At 50.3% G+C, this 20,160-nt stretch overlaps 1 protein-coding gene across 5 annotated transcripts in view; it reads right to left on the bottom strand.

Moving 5' to 3' along the window:
• Positions 1–20,160, bottom strand: part of POU6F1 (POU class 6 homeobox 1) — a 29,549-nt gene extending 9,389 nt beyond the window's left edge. Inside the window, exons 1-7 of one of the 5 annotated variants that reach the window (XM_072797877.1) lie at positions 20,010–20,099; positions 13,405–13,667; positions 8,677–8,771; positions 6,647–6,842; positions 2,404–2,525; positions 1,283–1,508; positions 540–793 (exon numbers count right to left, since the gene is read on the bottom strand). In XM_072797877.1, coding sequence (XP_072653978.1) covers positions 540–793; positions 1,283–1,508; positions 2,404–2,525; positions 6,647–6,842; positions 8,677–8,724 — 846 coding nt within the window. In that variant the 5' untranslated portion in view covers positions 8,725–8,771; positions 13,405–13,667; positions 20,010–20,099. Of the gene's footprint in view, positions 1–539; positions 794–1,282; positions 1,509–2,403; positions 2,526–6,646; positions 6,843–8,676; positions 8,772–10,742; positions 11,112–13,404; positions 13,668–20,009 lie in introns of those variants that run through there. The other 4 variants (XM_072797876.1, XM_072797879.1, XM_072797878.1 and 1 more) reach the window with 4 other exon arrangements.

Genomic DNA, 20,160 nt, shown 5'->3' with positions numbered 1-20,160 from the left:
TGCGGGGGGAGAGAGAGCCTTGCTCAGAGGCCGTCGGGCCAGAAGGAGCCCAAGGCTGGGAGGGGAAGGCTGAGTGCTCTTGGGGTGGGGGGGGGCCGGGGGGAGCCAGGTGCTGGGTGGATGTGAATGGGGACCGGTGGGGCCGCGCACGGAGGAGCAGCTCTGGCCAATGTTTCAGGCCAAGCCTGGCAGGACGGGAAATCCAGGCCCGGGGCGGCTGATGTGGCTGCTGTAGCCACATCCCCGGGCTCCCCTGCCACGCGGGGCGTGGGCCTCGGGCTCCTCGCAGCTGCAGCTCCCAGGCTGCCATCCGCAGACGTCACCCCACCCTCCGGGGCCGGTGCAGCGGGTGCAGCGGGTGCAGCGGGTGCAGAGGGTCGGGTTCCGGAGGACGGGTGGTCCGCGCTGGTGGCCGGGCGGGCGCGGGGGGCCCGGAGCGAGCCCTCGGGGCTGCAGGCCGGGCGGGGGGGCCCCGAGCCCCGCCGCGCCCCTGGCCCCTGGCCCCTGGCCCCGGGCCCGACGTCGGGGCGGCGGCTTACGATTCCCGGGCTCAAGGCGAAGCCTGCAGGCTGCACGGCGATCTGCGGGGGCGCGTCCACCGGCTTGGGCGCGGCGGGGGCGGCGGCGGCGGCGGGGGGCTGCGGCAGGAGGGCGGGCGCCGTCTGCAGCAGCGGCTGCGGCTGGAAGAGCGGCTGGGGCTGGGCCGCGGGCCGCGGCTGGGCGGGCGGGGCGGCCGGGACGGCGGGCGCGGCGGGCGCGGGGGCCGGGAGCGCGGCGTTGAGCACGGCGGCTGCTGCGGAGCAAGGCAGAGACACGGCGCTCACCCGCCTGGCCGGGCCGGGCGGCTCCATCCCAAGGGACCTGGCCCACGGGGGAGGGCGGGGACAGCGAGCGGGGCGGCGTCCTGGGGCAGCGCGGGCAGCGGCATCTCATCCCCCCCGGGGCGGGAGCGGTCAGGTCCGGAGCCAGAAGCCGAATCTTGCGCGGTCCTTGCAGGAGGCCTTGCGGGAGGCCGGCGGGGGCGGGCTCCGGCGCGGGGCCGGGGGCGGGGGCCGGGGCGTCCCGGTTGGCCGAAGTCAGACAGGCCTGCGGGCCGGGCCCAGAGTCCCGAGGTGGTGCGGCCGCTCCGTGGCCGGGGCCCGCGACACCGGGTGCAGACTCCAGGGCGGGCTGTCGCCGCGCGGGGCGGCGGGTTCTGAGTCCAGCATGGCAAGCGCGGGCGCAGGGGCAGCGGTATAGGGCGGTGGGGGCCTGCTGCCGTCCTGGGGAGAGCTGCCGTTACCTTGCAGACCGGCTAAAGGTGGCTTGAAAACGCCCCCCGTGGGAGAAGCAGCTGTCAGTCCTGGGAGGGCGGCCACGGTTGCCGTAGGAATTGTCCACACGGCCAGCCCCTGCTGACCAGCCACTTGACCTGCAATACTGATGGGGATAAGAAGAGGTTGAGTAACTGCCCCTGCCGGAACCATAACTCCTGTCAGAACTGTGGCTAAGTTTTCCTGAGTCAAGACCTGCAAAAGCAAACAAGATTTCAAAAAAGAAAAGAAAAAAATAAAAAAAATCAACATCGACAGCGCAAACACCGGGTCTCTGAGACCCGGTCGAGCACAAACAAAGCATTCTGAGGGCCGTGGGGGGAGCGCGGCGGGAGGGGGGGGAGAGACCCGCCCCAGCCCCAGCCCCAGCCCCAGCCCCAGCCGGAGGCCCAGCCCTGGGGGTGCCTGGGCCAACTAGCCTGCCTTCAGAGAAGCTGCCCGGGGGGGACAGGGCCTGGCCCGGCTCCCAGGACAGCAAGGGGGCACAGGCCTTTCTCCCACCGCGGTCCGTCGCCTCCTAGGCCTTTCTTGGGCCTCTGCCTTTCCCACAGGACCGGGAAGCAGGGGCAGGGCCCATACAGAGGCCCACGGGATGCTCTGATGGGGGGCTACCCCCGCCAGGGGCCTTGCAGGTCTGCGCTTGTAGCCAAGGGCCACAGGGAGCTCAGCAGGGCAGGGGGGGGGGGCTGGCAGGCAGCTCCTCGCTGTGCTGGGGCTGCCCCCCCGGCTCTAAATGAGGACTCTGAGCCACACATTAACTCTTCCAGGCATCCACCGGAGGGTACCAGGCTCACTGAGTCCTGAGATAAGTGGAAACGCCAGTGGCCTTAAAGAGTTAATGTTATCTCTACAACCCTTGCTGGACCCAAGGACGGGACTTGGCAAACACACATCTAATCTTCCCAACGGGGCCGGATCTGGGGTGGGGAGAGGCCAGAGGTGCCCAGGAGGACATTCTCCCCTTTAAGCCGCACCCCCTTCCCTGTTCTACCCGTGAAACTCCCAGATCCCACGGCCACCCCACGTTGGCCATCCCACGCTTTGGTTCCAGCCCCAGGGCCCTCTGTTCAGCCCTCTGGGTGGCCCTTACCTGGGGGGCAGCTTGTACAGCCAGTGGTGTCAGGGTCTGCGATGCCTGAGGCTGGCTCGGGGCTTGGCTGAAGGTGGCAACAGCGGGGGCAGGACTCGGAGGGATCCCCGGGAGAGACTTCACTTCATGTGGCATTGAGAGAAAGGACAAGGAGTGAGCCTGGTATGAGTGGAGGGGTCACCAGATAGAGCATCCCGTTGCAGCTTGAGGTGGCAACTCTCAGCCTCACACTGTATTTCTGCATAACCCAAGGCCAATCGCTGGCCTTCCCTGGTCCCGGAGACACTTCCCAAATGTTACAGGTAGAGGGAATGGGAGGCTGGGGAGCCCTGTGCCAGACCTGCAAGGGGGGTAACCTTTTTCCCACATCTAGCTGGAGAATATGCAGGCCTGTGCACAGTTGGCTCTCGGTCGCTCCTTTCCTGACTCCACAGGACACGGTGACCTATGGCATAATCAATAGAAGGGCCCAAAGTGAACAACTGTCAGGGAAGGAAGGAGCTAGAATGCATGGGAGCAACTTCCTTGGCTCCAGCCTCTGAACCACTGTCCACACCTGGAGGCAGGTGCTGGCTGGGGGAAGGCTACAAGGACTGCCAGAGGGCCAAGTCCTTGAAGTGACAATCCCTGAAAACTGGACAGGTCTTTGCCTCACTCCGGAACACAGGGGCACTCCAGGCTGGGCAGCTGTTCTCTGCCGGTGCCTGAGGTCTGAAGCCCGGATGAGAAGCTTCACTGAGCTTCTAAAGGAACTTCCCATGAACCAGAGCTTTTTGCCCAGGCTATAGCTTCCTCTTGCTCCCCCGACTTAGTCAGGTATTGGGGACCCCTGCAAGGAAACCTCTTCAAAGCCACACAACAATGAGGAGGGGGTTATTATATAATACAGGGTGAGACTATGTATTGGGTGACTGAGGTTAGACCAGACTAGCGGCCTCTTAATACTGGCTGGGCATAGATTTCCAGGCCCTAACCTAGGATGACCGAATCGGAGTGGAGGCCAGCAACCTCTCCTCTCTCTTCTTTTAAGCTCATTTTTGATACAGCACACAGCCAGAGTGGGAACCATTGAATTAGATGACCTTCCAACCCTGCATTCCCAGCTTCTGTTTTAATCTGAAAAGGCAGCAACCTAACTGAGGACCGTAATGTTTACAGTATATAATGAAAAAAAAAATCCAATTGTTTAAGGAATTAAAGAGACAAACAGGCAATAACTAAAGCCTTCTAAAATTCAAACAGAAAACAAAATGGTAGGTTCATCTCCCCAGGAGGGGAAAGACAATCCTATTGGAAAAAAAAAAAAAAAAAAAAAGCAGAGGATATAAGGATAGATACTCTGAATCTATGAAAAATTTAAAAAATATTTTGCTTGGCAAAGTTTTATGCAATTGAAAAAAAGGAAAGCGGGAAAATGGGTATGTGATGAATATGAATGAGAAAAGCTTACCATCTAAAGGAGATAATCATTTTATTAGGATTTATTTCCGAAGTAGGACCCAGGGCCCAAGGGTTTGCATACACTTAGGGCTTTTGTCACTTCTGCGAGACTGCTTTTCAGAAAGACTGAGCCAATTCACAGAACCATCAATAATGTACCTATTTCTCCACAGTGCCACCCACTTGAGGTTTTATCACTGTTGATTTTTCTGGCTGAACAGGCAAGTGGTACCTTATAGCCAATTACTTGTCCTCTCATGATGTGGGACTCTATCTCATTGACAGAGTTTATATTTTTCCATGTGATGACTTCCCCTATGTACACAACTGATTTCTCTTCAAAAGGAATTCTGGTGGACTACACCTCAAAGGAAAAAAAAATTTCAAAGGACCAATACAAAGACACACAAAGCAGCACCAGTTATGACAATGAAAAACCAGACAGTTTGACAATAGCCAAAACCAGAATCAGGTTTGTGAATCTATATCAATAAAGGAAATGGCCATAGGAATAATATGGTGATAAGTGTCCTACTACGGTCTACCTTTGGTGGCCACAACTATAGAAATACATACTCGTGAGGCACCTGGGTGGCTCCGTGGTTGAGCATCTGCCTTGGGCTCAGGTCGTGATCCCAGGGTCCTTGGATCGAGTCCCACATAGGGCTCCCCGCAGGGAGCCTGCTTCTGCTTCTGTCTCTGCCTGTGTCTCTGCCTCTCTCCCTGTCTCTCATGAATAAATAAATAAAATCTTTTTTAAAAAGTACGTATTTGTGACAAGGACTTGGGTAGTAATTTAGAGTGATAGAAATCACTAGATCTTTTTCATCCTGAAAAAGTTTCCCAATACTGGGACACCTGGATGGCTCAGCAGTTGGGTGTCTGCCTTCGGCTCAGGTCATGATCCTGGGATCTGGGATCGAGTCCCACATCGGGCTCCCCGCATGGAGCCTGCTTCTCCCTCTGCCTGTGTCTCTGTCTCTCTCTCTCTCTGTGTCTCTCACGAATACAAAAAAAAAAAAAAAGTTCCCATTACTTAGTTTTGTTTTAAGAGGAAACTCTTCTCAGTATTATATATCTAGAAAGACTGCAAGGCCACAGTCTAAGTTGGCAGCTTCTTAGGAGGTACTGTCAAAATACCCCCCTTACCTTCTTGATGATAACTAAAATTCCTTTACAGAGAATAGGACTTTCGTGAAAGGCTTCAGAATACAAACCTCTGGAAGGAGAAGCACACTACCATGAACACTCATGCTAAGATATAAATAGCTGATTCAGGATCCATTCCTGAGAGCAGTTTGGACAAGGAACAGAATTAAGGCACCAGAAGAAATGAGATACAGAAGATGAGTAAAAATGGATGAGGCACCTGGGTGGCTCAGTAAGTTAAGTGTCCACCTCTTGATTTCAGCTCACGTCCTGATCTCAGGGTCATGGGATTGGGCCCCACATCGGGCTCCGTGATGAGCGTGAGCCTGCTTAAGACTCTCTCTCCCTCTGCCCCCTCCCCTACCTCCCTCTTTAAAAAAAAAAAAAAAAAAGTAAAAACGGAAATCAGGACACTGTGGATAAACTTACAAAACCTCCCAAATTTTCTAAAAAGGGGCCCCATCCCCACCACGGAAAGGAATCAGAAGGGTGGTCAGATGTAAAATCCCTTTTGCTGTCTGCTCTCCAGGGCACTGCCCCCCAGGAGGTGATGCCCATCCTGGCCTGAACACAGAGCAGAGCATTTCCAGGCTAGGGGGACATGGTAATGGGTTCTGCCATTCCTTCATTCAAAAGGAGAAAGAATAACTGTGGGTTATTAGGGTCTCTAATGAATCTGCATACTGATTTGCAGGTAGAATAAGGGATGTGAGGTCTTGCACTTTCTTATTAGGGAGTTGCTGTTTCCCAAAAGCCTCATTAGCCCTCTTCTTGCCTCCTCCTTTGGCCTACCCCCACCAGCCCAGATCTCCAATCTAGGGAAGGGGAGATAAGCAGAAGGCCAGGGGAGATGAACCATGGAATCTGAGGGGCCTGATTAGGGAGGTCCCAGGTTTCTAGCAAAAGATGTCTATGCTGCAAGGTTATCAACGAGAAGAGTCCAGGAAAGGGTGCCCCACGGCCGGCCAGAGAGGCATGCCTGGCACCAGTCCTAGCCTCTAGAACAGCCCTGGTTGTGTCGCAGCTATGCTGCAGGGTAATTAGGAGAGATGCTATGAGTGGATCATCTCTCTCCGTTCCCCATACAGGAGAATCACACTCTTGTCCTATAGTTGCCTTTAGAGGACAGCACAAGTAAGACCACCAGGCTTGACTCACATCAGCCCAGCTGGGATTCTGGAAGGTCCTACCTAACCCACACCCTCAGTCCAGGGTGGGTAACATGCCCTCTTCTCCCCAGTTGTTGGGACCTCCCAGATCTACCACCAAAGGTACTGAGTCAGAAGGACTGTCAGGATTCTAGTCCTCTCTGCATTGGGCCCAATGGTCTGGCTTAGACCTGCAGCCCTCCCTCCCTGAGGTTAATTCAATCCCCTCAACTGAGCCTTGCCATTCTCGTCCCACCTCACCCTGACCCCTCCCAGTACAGATGTGGAAGTGATCGAAACCATCTAGAGTTCCAGGGCCAACGAGGGCAGGAAGCCCTAGGAGCTGAGCAAGAAGTATAGCTGTGGCAGAGGCTATCCAGTGGACAGGAAGCCAACAAGACCCTAAGGCTGGCTACCTAGGCTCCAGGGACTCATGCCAACTCTCTGAGGAGCCAGAGAAAGGGACACAGGTAGACCAATGCCAGATGGGAACGACGGCCTCGTACCAGTTGCCTCTGCAGAGGAGTCCGGGTTGTCTGGCCCAGCCTCACCAGCTGGTTCACTGGCTTCGCCAAGGCCTCTGCTCTGGGAGCCCTCGGCAGCCACACCCTCCAGCCCTTTGCCCTCCTCCTCGGCAGAGATCTGGGCATCCACTCCAACCTCCAGCACGCGGATGGTCTCGTGGCCTGACATCACGATGACCTGCAAACAGAGGACAGGGTGCTCTGCTGGTGGGGAGCGGCCAGTCTAGCTCCTGGGGAGCAGAGCTCTGGGTATGGCTGGGGAGAGAGGAGAGGGCACCTCAAGATGCGGACCTCCTGGGCACCTGGGTGGCTCAGCAGTTTAGCACTGCCTTCAGCCCAGGGCATGATCCTGGAGACCAGAGATCAAGTCCCACATCAGGCTCCCAGCATGGAGCCTGCTTCTTCCTCTGCCTGTGTCTCTGCTTCTCTCTCTGTGTGTCTCTCATGAATAAATAAATAAAATCTTAAAAAAAAAAAAAAAAGATGTGGACCTCATGCCTGATGGTCATGCGCTCTGTGACAATTCCACAGTCTGTGGCCGGGCCGCAGCTCCCTGATTCCAAGAAAGGAGCTTCTGAAAGGAACTGGGGGCCTGGTGACAGGGGCAAAGCTTGACACATGCTGGGAAAGGCCCCACAGAGCCAAACCACTTGGGGATATTACTATTTGCCCCCCTCTTGGACTCAGTTCAGGGAGTGGTAAGTGGCCGATCCCACAGCCTTGCAAGGGTTTCCTCTTAGCTGCTAGGATATTGGAGTGAGGTTACGAAGGCCCCTAACACAGAACCCACTGCTTAAGCTGGGCCAAGAGGCAAATTCCTCTTCACTTCTCTTGAAACCTCATAGAAGTTCCCTCAAAGATAGAGGGGTGGAAAACGAATATTCCACAACGTTGAGTAACTTTTTAAGCTCATGATTCCTTTATTTCCAAAACACTGGGGTAAAGGCCAAGATTTCCCTGCAAGCTAACTTCCTGAAACGAGGGTCAAGAATCCTATAGATGCAGGCTCTTGCCCCACCTCCTGGACTGGAGCTTTGTACCCTGTGAGCCGCTGGTCCAGTGGTGCCATCGGTGGGCACGCTCCAGCCTCGAGGGGACCTCCCACATCCCAGTGGAGCAGCCCCGGGGCCTCCTCAGAACACTTAGTCTTCTTCTCCTGCTCAGACAGCCAGCACTCCCCAGCTCTTTACCTCCGTCACTGACCTGCTTTGAATTGGGCCATTCAAGCATCAGGGACACTCTGTATACTCAAAAGCTCTCTCAGGCCTCCCCTGCACTTGGCCTGTACCCGAAGGCACTCCCACAACCTGGTCCATAAGCCTGAAAATTGAATCCAGCCAGAGATTGCTGGAAAAAGTGACAATGTGACCCATCAGGGAGGTATGAATGAAATAAACCTCCAAAAGCAGTTCCATTTCTGATTCAATCTTGACCTATGAAGGACTTCAGTCCAATTGCATTTTAAGAGATTGTTAATCCTTTTTTCCTTTTAAAAAATTATGTAATAAACATAATTATGTAATAAACAAAAATAAACATAAAAAATTATGTAATAAACATGTTCAGTACAAAAAACTATGAAATATATAAGAAAAAATAGAGTAAATTATATTAATGTCTATATGTTCTCTTATGTAAGCTTATACATTATTTGTATATATTTTAAATATTTTATTTATTTTTTAGACATGGGGCTTGAACTCACAACCCCAAAATCGAGAGTCACATGCTTTACTGACACCCCATACATATTTGTATATTTTATTTATTTGTTTGTTTGTTTATTTTAAAAACTATTTGTGTATTTTAATTTGATTTTTTAAAGTTACAGCTTAAATCCCCCGACTCAGCCCCTGAGAAATCCTTGCTGGTAGCTACACCTGGATGGGTGAAGTGACCATGAATTTTGGTAGGAAACAGATACTGATGGGCTCTGTGGGGTCTTCCTCCTGGCCACAGCCCCAGTGTCCATGCCCCTCTACTCCCCTGCCTCTTCTTGCCCCAGAATATACCTGCTCATTGACAGTCAGAGATGACTCCGGCCCGGCTCCAGGATCCATGGTCACTTGTCAGGGTGGGGTGGGGGCCGGCCCACACCTAGCACATCCTGTGGGAAGACATGGGACGGGAAGAGCAAAGGCTGATGTGACACAGTAATACAACTTCTATATCATCTCAAAAAGTCAGGAGCAGAATGGTAGGAAGAGAGAATCTAAGTTCTCCCAAATATCTGTAGAAGTAAGGAAATAAGATTCTAAGGACTTTAAAACTGAAATGGGACACCTGGGTGGCTCAGTGGTTGAGCATCTGCCTTTGGCTCAGGTCGTGATCCCGGGGTCCTGGGATCGAGTCCTGCATCAGGCTCCCCGCAGGGAGCCTGCTTCTCCCTCTGCCTGTGTCTCTGCCTCTCTCTCTCTGTCTCTCATGAATGAATAAATAAAATCTTTAAAAAAAAATTTTTTTTTAATTTTTTTTAATTAAAAAATAAAAATGAAGTGTCTTCCTACAGCATCCCAGGAGAACCTACACTCAGGAGGAAACCAGGGTGACAAGAGGAAAGAGAGGGCCAGGCATCTGTCCCTGGGAGTTGCCCAGCCTGCAGGGAGAGAGCAGACCCAGGGGAACCCAAGGTGACTTTGGCCGCGATATTGAGAACCAAAGACACCGGAAAGGAACACTCTGGCTATCAGAGGGCTTCTCAGGGGAGGAGTCTGAGCAGACTTCCTGGAAGAGATGGTAAAGATAGGAATAAATCAAGACGGTAGTCCCAAACTTGAATATGCACACTCATCGCTGGAGCACTTAGTAAAAATACAGATACCAGATTCCCCTGAAGTAAGCATCCCCAGAGAGTCTGATTCAGCAGGTGGGTCCCACAGAATCGGCTCTTAAGTGATTGTGGCAGTGGCCTAATGACCCTACTGGCCTTTAAAACTGGAGGCTGGACAACATCCCAGATGGCCGAGCAGCCTGTCAAGGCCGTAAGGGAGAGTGGGAGAAGCCTTGCGAAGAACAGAGTGGCTGGAGCCACATCCACAGAGTCATAAGGAATAAAGGTATAAAGGGGACAAATAGCTTTAGATACTTACATAGAAAAGAAGGCAATTAACATTCACTTTGAGCGCTGCTAGTGCTAAGTGTTTACGTAACACTTATTCATGCTCATTACTCACGCCAGCTGGGGTATGGGGACATTATTACCACCATGGTACAGATAAGGAAGCTATAAACTCAGAGAAATGTTCTAGATTCCAGATCTTTCCCTTCCTCCTCCTCTTTCAACCCTGGGTTGGTTGATCGGTTCTTCTTTATTTTTGCAGTTGTTATTTTATTGATTGGTGCAAAATTCACCACTGTGTCCATTTTAAAGTGTAAAACCCAGTGGAATTTAGTAGATTCACAATGTTGTGCAACCATCACCGCTATTTAGTTCCAGAACATTTTCATCATCCCCCAAGGAAACCCCACATCCATTAGCAGTTACTCCCTTTCTCGGCCACCCCCAGCCCCCGGCAACCACTAATCTGCTTTTTTCTCTACAGATTTGTCTCTTCTCCGTATTTCATATAAATGGAATCGTACAATGTGGCCTTTGTTCATGCCTTCTTTTACTTAGCAAAATGTTTTCAAGGTTTGTCCATGTTGTAGCATGTATCAAGACTTCACTCCTTTTTATAACTGTGGAATAATGGATAATATTGGGTGGGCTTGCTGTACTCCCTGCCATGGCTCCGGGAGAGGCAAACCAAGATTTCATTTCCACGATAGAAAGTGCATCAAAGTTCTCTGTGACTTTACCCAGGACTCCCCAGGCCTGCGCCGATCCACGACCTCCCCACACAAGCAGCCCAAGAGAAGAACCTTCTAAGTGCAACACTTAGACGATGATTAAGGAAAATAAGATCTTTGTTTAATCCCTGTTACAGCCTGGTAAAACGTCTTCAGGTAGAGAATGAGGACTATTAGAGCCCCTCAAAGAAACCAGCATCTTCGCCCGAAGAAAACTGTGATTGAACTTTAAGAATATTTTAAACACAGAGATAGTAAATTTGAAGGAAGTACGTATTCTGCAAAATACCTTCAACAATATTGATGTCTGTGAATCTATCCACTTGCTCCTGGGGCAGGCCGTGGTCTCCAAGGATGATTTTATGAATCAGAATCCCCAAACCAGGATTCAATGAAGAACAAGCAAAACTGGTGAAGCAGGTTCAGGAAAAGGAAGACTTTCTTCAGGGACTAAAACTAGCATAATGTATAGACCAAAGAATGACTTGCATCAGTTACGGGGTTGCTTGAAAAGAAGCGGAGAAGCTGTAGTCAGATTTTGCTTTCTTGAGGGCCAGTCATCTGGCCCTTTCTCAGTTGCTAGGCCACTGCAGGTGAGATGACCAATTGCTGTACTATAACAGAAATGAGGAAAACTTACAGGTGTTTAATTCATAATTTTTTCCTCATGGAGTTCTTTGAAAATGATAATGTAATTAAAAGATACTTGTACAGTTTTAAAAGATATTATACATTTTTTAAAAAGATTTATTTATTCATGAGAGACACAGAGAGAGAGGTTGAGACACAGGCAGAGGGAGAAGCAGGCTCCATGCAGGGAGCCCGACGTCGGACTCGATCCCGGGTCTCCAGGACCAGGCCCTGGGCTGAAGGCAGTGCTAAACCCCTGAGCTACCCGGGCTGCCCGATATTATACATTTTATTTTATTTTTTTGATATTATACATTTTAAAGGGAAGATATAAACCATTAGGGTTTAGAGACAGGTATCATGATGAACCTCAATTTAGGGCACTCTGTTATATAAATAAATGGAAATGTATTTTGAATAAATTTGCCAAAGAAGACATGACATTTAAAGAAATGTGAAAAAAAAGTGTTTTAATCATGATTTTAAAAATTTGGACAATCCTGGAAGTCAGTTTTAATATATTGTTCTGTTTATTGTGGTAAAAAAGTTTTATTTTGAGGCGCCTGGGTGGCTCAGTTGGTTGGGTATCTGCCTTTGGCTCAGGTCATGATCCCAGGATCCTGCAATTGAGCCCTGAATCTTGTGGGGCTCTCTGTTCAGTAAAGAGTCTGCCTCTTCCTCTGCCTCTGCTCCTCTCCCTGCTTGTGCTTGCCCTCTCAAATAAATAAATAAAATCTTTTTTAAAAAGTTTTATTTTAAAAGTTTATTTTATTGTTTTTAAAGATTTTATTTATTTGAGAGAGGGAGAGTGAGCGGGGCAGGGGACAAACCTAAACTGGTTTAAAATGCCTGCCTCCCTCCTACTTTTATGATCCTGGTTTCCATTCATTTATCACCTACTGCATCTGGATGGTCTAGTAGGCAATTAAGCTCATCTATTTTGAAAAAAAAAATCAACCGTATGGATACACCACATTTTGCTTATCCATTCATCAGTGGATGGGATGTTTGGGTTGTTTCTACCTTTTGGTTATGTGAACAGTGCTTCAGTGAATTTTTCTGTATAAGCTTTTGTTTGAACATTTTTGTCAAGATTTTGGGGTATATACCTAAGAGTGTAATTGCTGGCTCACCTCTTCGCCAGAATGTTCCCTGGCCAAGGAGGCAAGAAGAACCATGAGGTTCCTTCTCTAACTACCTACGGTAGCCATGAAGGGAAGGGCAAGAAATTCAAGACATCTAGCAATTTGGAAAAAGAATAAATAAGGCTTCCCTTTTCAGATAGGACAAGGGGATTGTAGGAGGGGCGGAGGAATCTACAGGAAGAGCTAGTAGGCATCTTCCACCCTCACTGGGCTCTAGCCTCATTCCTGGCTGATGTCCTCCTCCAGATTTTGTCCACGGGAGCCTTCTATGAGTTTTGCCAAGAGCTTGGCCATTGACTACCACTTCTGCATGGGAAATGGGATGAGCCATGCCATTTATTACATATGGAAGTCAATCAGCAAGTCATTTGCAAGGGCAAATAAATGGCAGAGACAAAAAACTAAGAGGAAAGGTGTGTAAGGTAAATTTGGGTCCATTACAGCTGGATACATACATTTCGGGGGGGGGGGCAGAATTTTCCAATTCCAAACACCTTTAGGCAGGAGGGACCAGGAGCCATCCGTTGTGGGGCATCCATCCATCTGCTCGAGAGGGGCGTAAAGCCTGCTCGTAGTCTTGTCGTGGCCACTCACAGGGTGGCTAAGCGAGTGTCCGCTTCGTGGCTGTGTTATTCGGGAGTCGAGCAGCGGAGAGGCTCACGTGACTCTAACACCCCTTTCACTCTCAGAATTCTATGAGCTTCTGTGAACCCAGGTCCTCAGCGTCTAGTCCTTCGTGACGGGAAGAGGCAGTGCCGGCCCAGGGCCTCCTCCTTCGTCTTCTTCCTCCAGTGAGAGGAGTCGGAGACACCTGCCTCACACCTGGCACAGCACCTCGGCTGGGTCCCAGGGAGTTCGTTTATCCCTCACTTTCCTGAGCTAACATCTAAAAACACAGGTAACCTCGGGGAGGGAATGAGCCGTGGGAGCTGAGGCATTTGCCCACTGTCTGAAAATCCAGAGATCCGGGACCATCCAGGAGTTCCAGCGGAGGGGACCGAGTCAGGGGCCCTGGTTCTGTGTGTCATTCTCCTCTGGATCCACTCTGGGTTTGCTTCGGGCGACGTCCTAAGGCACCCAGGAGGAGCATCAGGGGAGCTCAAACAAATCCGAACCCCCTGGGGAAGCCTGAGGTCCTACTAGGAAAAATGCTGAAATGTTTCAACCTTCACTTACCCAACAAATACTTCAGTGGCTCCTACAGGCTGGGCCCTGGGGATACAGCGGGGGAGAAGACAGTCCCCAGCTTTATGGACAAGGCCTCAGTCTAACACTGGAGTCACACAGAGAACTACAGCCCAGTCTGCTTCAACGTCGTGGTGCATGAGCAGGTGCTAGAAGATCCACAGAAGGGACCCCTACCGCAGTCTCGTGTGGTCCCCTTCTCCTTGTTCCAGGGTGGCATGTGGTTCAGACAGGACATCTTATGTATGAAGAATCTGATGCCATGCGGAGGAAAATGGAAATTCTTGTATGGGATGCAGACTTTTAACTCAAGACTCATTTCTGGGGTTTTCATCCTTCCCCTAACAACACGGCAGCGGTTTTCAAGGTGTAAAATACCTGTTCTACAGTCGTTTTCAGAGGTGAAGGACACCCTGCGTGAAGTTAGTGGATTCTAAGGAATGGCTGGTTAAGCTGAAATTAGTTAAGCTGAAATACAGGTAAACTGTATTCAATTGAAAGAAAGCCACATCTGGGGCACCTGGGTGGCTCCGCGGTTGAGCATCTGCCTTCGGCTCGGGGCGCGATCCCACATTTATTGTGGGCAATCACCTTTCAAAAATCTGCCATAACTCTCTCAGGTTAGGTTGCTTGTCGGCATCAGTATCTCCAGCTCTATACTACTTTCTTAATTTCTTTTTTAAAGATTTTATTTATTCATGAGACACACAGAGAGAGAGAGGCAGAGACACAGGCAGAGGGAGAAGCAGCCTCCCTGCGGGGAGCCCGATGAGGACTGGATCCCGGGACCCCGGGATCACGCCCTGGGCCAAAGGCAGATGCTCAACCGCTGAACCACCCAGGTGTCCCTCTCTACTACTCTCATATTTAAACTGCGTACGCACTTACCTCTTGCAGAGCTGCCATTCAAAAGGACCACAATGACAGGACACAGGGGACTGGCATAGATCAGTAACTAGGGCTGAGCTGAATGGTGTCATCAACTCTTTACCCCCTCCCTAGATGGGCTAACTCAGTCACACGAGAACCAAATCGCAATCTCGGGCTGGGACCTTACCAGGGCACCTCAGCCTCAGACATGCATATGCCTACTGATTGTTCATATCATCTCATACTCAACATGTTCAAAACCAAACTCCTGATTTCTTTTTCTTTTTTTTTTTTAAGTAGGTTCCACACCCAGCGTGGAGCCCAACATGGGGCTTGAACTCATGACCCTGAGATCAAGACCTGAGCTGAGATCAAGAGTCAGATTGTTAACTGACTGAGCCCCCCCCAAACTCCTGATTTCTAACCCAAACCTGTTCCATCGGCATGCAGCTTTCCCCATCTGAGCCAATGGGCAGCTTCATCCTTCCATAGATGCTCAGGCCAAAACCCTGCCATCATCCTTGCGTTCTCTCTCACCACGCACATTTACTCCTTCACCGAACCCCATAGGCTCTTCCTTCCAATATGGTCAGAATTCCCCCACTTAACACTGCCACGCTGGTCCACATGGCTTTAGTACCTGGCGTGAAGGGTCACCATATCCCCACACACAAGCATTAATCACCCCATTCTTAATTTGCTAGAATCCAGAGAGGCTGTCACTTCTAAGTCATTATTGCCTGATGGATTTTCTGCACGTCCCCCCCATCCTTCTCCATTTCTGGTCCCCGGACACAGATTTCCCCGCTTATACATGCTGAAGAATGATAGTCATTTATGGTTTATCGGGACCCATGTCCTTTACACACAGTATTATTATAGCCAGCTCCCTCTGGAGACAGACCATTGGGTTCATAATCTCAGCTTTGGTATTTACTAGCTGTGGGCCTCAGGACAAACGCTTTAACTTTTGTGCCTCAGTTTCTTCATCTGAAAAAATGAGAGAAATAGCACGTGCTTCATAGGGTTATAGTGAGGACTGAATAAATTAATGCATGTAAAAAGTTTAGATCAATGCCGGGCATATAGTAAAGGCTCAGAAAATGGTAGCTGTTATACAAATTTACATACATACATTACATACATAGTGCAAATATGCCTGACTGGCTCGGTCGGTTAGGCATCATCTGCCTTTGGCTCCCATCATGATTTTACGGTCCTGGGATTGGCTCCCTGCTCAGTGGGAAGCTTGCTTCTCTCTCTCCCTCTGCCTCCTGCCCCTGCTTGTGCTCTCTCTCTCAAATAAATAAATAAAATCTTAAAAAAAGAAAGAAAAGAAAAGGGAAGGGAAGGGAGGGGAAGAAAAGAAAGAAAAAAGAAAAGAAAAGAAAAGAAAAGAAAAGAAAAGAAAAGAAAAGAAAAGAAAAGAAAAGAAAAAAAGAAAAGAAACTTGACCAATTGTGTGACTTTCCACAGGGGGGCAGGTTACTTCTGTTTTCTCAGGGATCAATGATAGGACAGCTTACCTTGGAATTATTGTGTAAAAAACTAAGAACAATTAGCTATTGTTACTCCCATTTTTATAGATAGAAAGCTGAGGATTAAAGAGAGGTAAGGGTATAAGGCTTTGGAGGGAAACCGAGATTCAAATTCCAGTTTGGCCATAATACAGCTGTGTGACTTGGGCAACTGTCTTAATCTGACGATTAATTTCTTCATCTTTAAAACGGTGATTATGGGACGTCTGGGTGGCTCAGTGGTTGAGCGTCTGCCTTGGGCTCAGGGCATGATCCCGGGGTTCCAGGATCCCAGGGTTCCAGGATCGAGTCCCGCATCGGGCTCCCTGCATGGGGCCTGCTTCTTCCTCTGCCTATGTCTCTGTCTCTCTCTCTCTCTGTGTCTCTCATGAATAAATAAATTAAATCTTTAAAATAAAATAAAATAAAATAAAATAAAATAAAATAAAATAAAATAAAATAAAATAAATGGTGATTAAATGGGAAAACCTTATGGGATTGTCAAAAAAACAGTGATATGAGATCACGTAAGTGAAATGCTTAGCATGGTGCTCTTATTACGATCCCCAGTTTTATGGACAGGGAAATGGAGATAGAGAAAGACCAGGTGACTTGCCCAAGGGCACAGGAAAGTCAACGGCAGATTCAAAATTCAAGGCAGTGTCCAGCTGCCCCAGACCCCTATCCTCCTAGCACAATACCAAACCTCCTCTCTGGAATTGGAAGGGGCCCTATTCTGGCTCCCAAGGATCAGGACACTTTGGAAAATAGAAACTCTCAGTTCTCCTCCAGTGCCAGCCCCCCACCCCATCCCATGAGCAGAGATAAATGCCTTGCAAAGCTGGTGACCGATCAGCGAAGCATTCACATGGGCCATAATAAAAGGAAGGAGAAAAAGACAGGAAAGTCGTGACCAATTTTAATTCCCCTTTTCCAAACATCACATATAATTTTAGACATATATAGGCAAGCAGTAAACACTAGTTTAATAAGGACACATTTAGATTTAGTTTCTCCTCCTGTTGCCTTTCCCTTGTGCCCAAACATGACTCATCCTAGGCAGGGTGAAGGGAGAGGGCAAATGAAATGTGAAAAATAGAAAGTAGATATATTCCCCCACTAGACTGTAAGCTCCAAGAAGACACGTCCATTTATTTATTTATTTTTAAAAATATTTTGTTTATTTGAGAGAGAGAGAGTGAGAGAGCACAAGCAGGGGGAGAGGCAGAGGGAGAAGCAGGCTTCCCGCTGAGCAGGGAGCCTGATGCGGGGCTGGATCCCAGGCCCCGGGGACCATGACCTTAGCCAAAGGCAGATGCTCAACCGACCGGGCCACCCAGGCGCCCCTACGTCCATTTATTAACATACTCCAGTGCCTAGTGTAATACTTGGTATATGCTGGGGGCGGGGGTGTCAATGATTATGAGCCAAAAATATAAACTAAGAAATCAGGTCGTATCATTTGGCCTCCTCATATTTCCTACCTTCTCCCTCAAAACACAGATCCTCTTTCCATTTTTTTTGCCCCCATTCACAGTACTAGAACTACTTAAAAATTAAAAAAAAAAAAAAAAGTAGCAATAAGTTCTGGAGAATCCTAACCACATTTACCCTCCATAATGTGGCAATCCAGCTTCCCTCCCATTCCCTCTGTGGCCTCACTGACCCTCATTCTGACACAGAAAGAGCTTGAGGCTTAAAGGCAGAAGAGCCAGGTTGAGCAGTGCTTCTCCTCATGTAATCTCCCCAAGCCTCAGTTTTCTTATCTGTAAAATGGGGCTAAATTATAGTACCTCCTCATGGGTTATTGTAAGGATTAAATTGGTCACATTCACGGAAGGCACTTAGAACTGGGCGTGGCACACAGCAAACACTATGTAACCCTTACTACTATTGTTTTGTTTTGTTTTTTTTAATTTATCTACCATAGAGAGATAAATTATCACATTTATCACACAGAGAGAGAGAGAGGGGCAGAGGGAGAAGCAGGCTCCATGCACCGGGAGCCCGACGTGGGACTCGATCCCGGGTCTCCAGGATGCGCCCTGGGCCAAAGGCAGGCGCCAAACCGCTGCGTCACCCAAGGATCCCTACTTTTGTTATTTATTTATTTTAGGTAGGCTGTATGCCCAGTGTGGAGCCCAATGCTAGGCTTGAACTCACAACCCTGAGATCAAGACCTGAGCTGAGATCAAGAGTCAGATGCTTGGGCAGCCCCGGTGGCTCAGCAGTTTAGTGCTGCCTTCAGCCCGGGGTGTGATTCTGGAGACCCAGGATCGAGTCCCACGTCAGGCTCCCTGCATGGAGCGTACTTCTCCCTCTGCCTGTGTCTCTGCCTCTCTCTGTGTGTCTCTCATGAATAAATAAATAAAATTAAAAAAAAAAAAAGAGTCATATGCTTAACTGAGCCACCCAGGCTCAGTAATAATAATTGTTATTTTTAATTGAAGTAAAGCATGCATATAAAAATATTATTTTAGGATTTTATTTATTTATTCACGAGAGACAGAGAGAGAGAGAGACAGAGAGAGAGAGAGACAGAGACACAGGCAGAGGGAGAAGCAGACTCCATGCAGGGAGCCCGATGTGGGACTCGATCCCGGGTCTCCAGGATCACGCCTTGGGCTGAAGGCGGCGCTAAACCACTGAGCGACCTGGGCTGCCCTAAAAATATTCTCAATTGTTAAGTATTAAAAAATGTAAACGACTACTATTACGATATTATAGCCGGTAAATCTTTTTTTTTTTTATAGCCAGTAAATAAGAGGGCTAGCTCATCTCATGTTCCCTCATAATGCAGAGAAGCAAATTTCTTCTGATTCACTTTTTAATTGCTAGGTAGTACCTTCAAAAGGGAAGACATAGCTCCCCTTTCTCCCTCGCCCCCCTTCACTCACACACACACACACACACACACACACACACACACACAATCATTCCAGGATATTACCTTGCATGTTTTCATATTTATGACCTGCCTCCCTTGACCCTCTAACCTCTACCACCACCAGCTAAACTGAAATGAAAACTATGCCCAACAGGGTAAGTTTTATCTGTATTGCTCGCAGCACGGCACATACTAGGTATTTTTGTCCAACCATGGAACAAGACAAAGTTCCAGCACACATATGCAAAAACAAAGCAAACAAACAAACAAAACGGGTCAGAGAACTATTGCTCTGGGCACCAGGATTTCAACCAAAATGGAATACATGGAATTATTCCTCGGCAGGCCCTGCTTGGCACCGTTGGCCGCCTTAGAAAACCAAGAAAAGGGGAGGAGGGATATGTGTCTACAAACAATTAAAGACCAGCCTCTGCTTTGGGAACAAGGCATCTGGAAGCGCAGATGAGGCCAAAATCTCTGCAAAGAACTTCTTTTCATTTGCCCAGAAAGGCTTCCTGACCTTGTTTTATTCCCCCCCGCGCTGCAGCAGAGGCTATTCTGCGGGGCCGGGCTTCCAAGCACAGCTGAGTGGGGGATCCCAACGCGAAACTGGGGGTTACCAGGCACCCGGGGGCCCCCTCGGCCTTGCCAGGTGAGAACGGCCAGGAAGCACCTACCGGGCCCATTATTATGACTATTTATTAATAATAATATCGTTATTAAATATTTATGAAGTGCTCATGCTCCGCTCGATGGTGACCCTCCCACCGTCCCCGCTCGCTCCCGGCCACGTCTGGGTTCCTAACCCCGGGTCCCAGCGGAGCCCTCGGTGCACGGGGCCGGGGCCACCTGTCGCGGGCCGCCGGGGCCGCCGCCGTTGACCTTAACCGCCGGGAACCCAGGCGTCCGGGCTCTCGGCCGGGGCGGGAATCCGCTCCCGGTGGCCGCGGCGTCCGTGTGGGTACCGAGGGCTCGGGTCCGCGGCCCCCTGGGCTCCCGGGAGGGCCCGGGCCCCGGCTCCCGGCTCCCCGCCCGGTGCACCCGCCCCCCCGGGGCCCCGCCGGCCCGCGGGCGGCCGAGGGCGCGGCCCCGGGCTCTGCGGCCCCAGGCGGGCGGCCGCGCGCAGCCCCGCTCCCCGAGCTCCCCGCCGCCCCGGCCCGGCGTCCCGGCACCCCGGCCCCGCGGCATTTTTCTCTCTTTATCATAAATATATAAATTATGCTAATTACGGGCATTGCATATTAACCAAACCCGAAACCTCCCCTGCCCGGCCCCCTCCCCCTCCGTGCAAACCCCTCCCCGCCCCGGACCCCGCTACTTACCGGAGCCCGAGCCGAGCCCGAGCCCGAGCCGCCTTCGCCCCGGGTGCCCGGCGGCCGCCGGCTACAGACGCATCTCCCAGCCCGGGCCGGGGGGCCGGGGGGCCGGGGCCGGGGCCGGGCGGCCGCCGCCCGCAGACAAAGGAGCCAGAGC

This window comes from Canis lupus, chromosome 25 (assembly GCF_048164855.1).
Source record: "Canis lupus baileyi chromosome 25, mCanLup2.hap1, whole genome shotgun sequence".
Lineage (NCBI taxonomy): Eukaryota > Metazoa > Chordata > Mammalia > Carnivora > Canidae > Canis > Canis lupus.
This window is presented reverse-complemented; position numbering and strand designations above follow the sequence as displayed.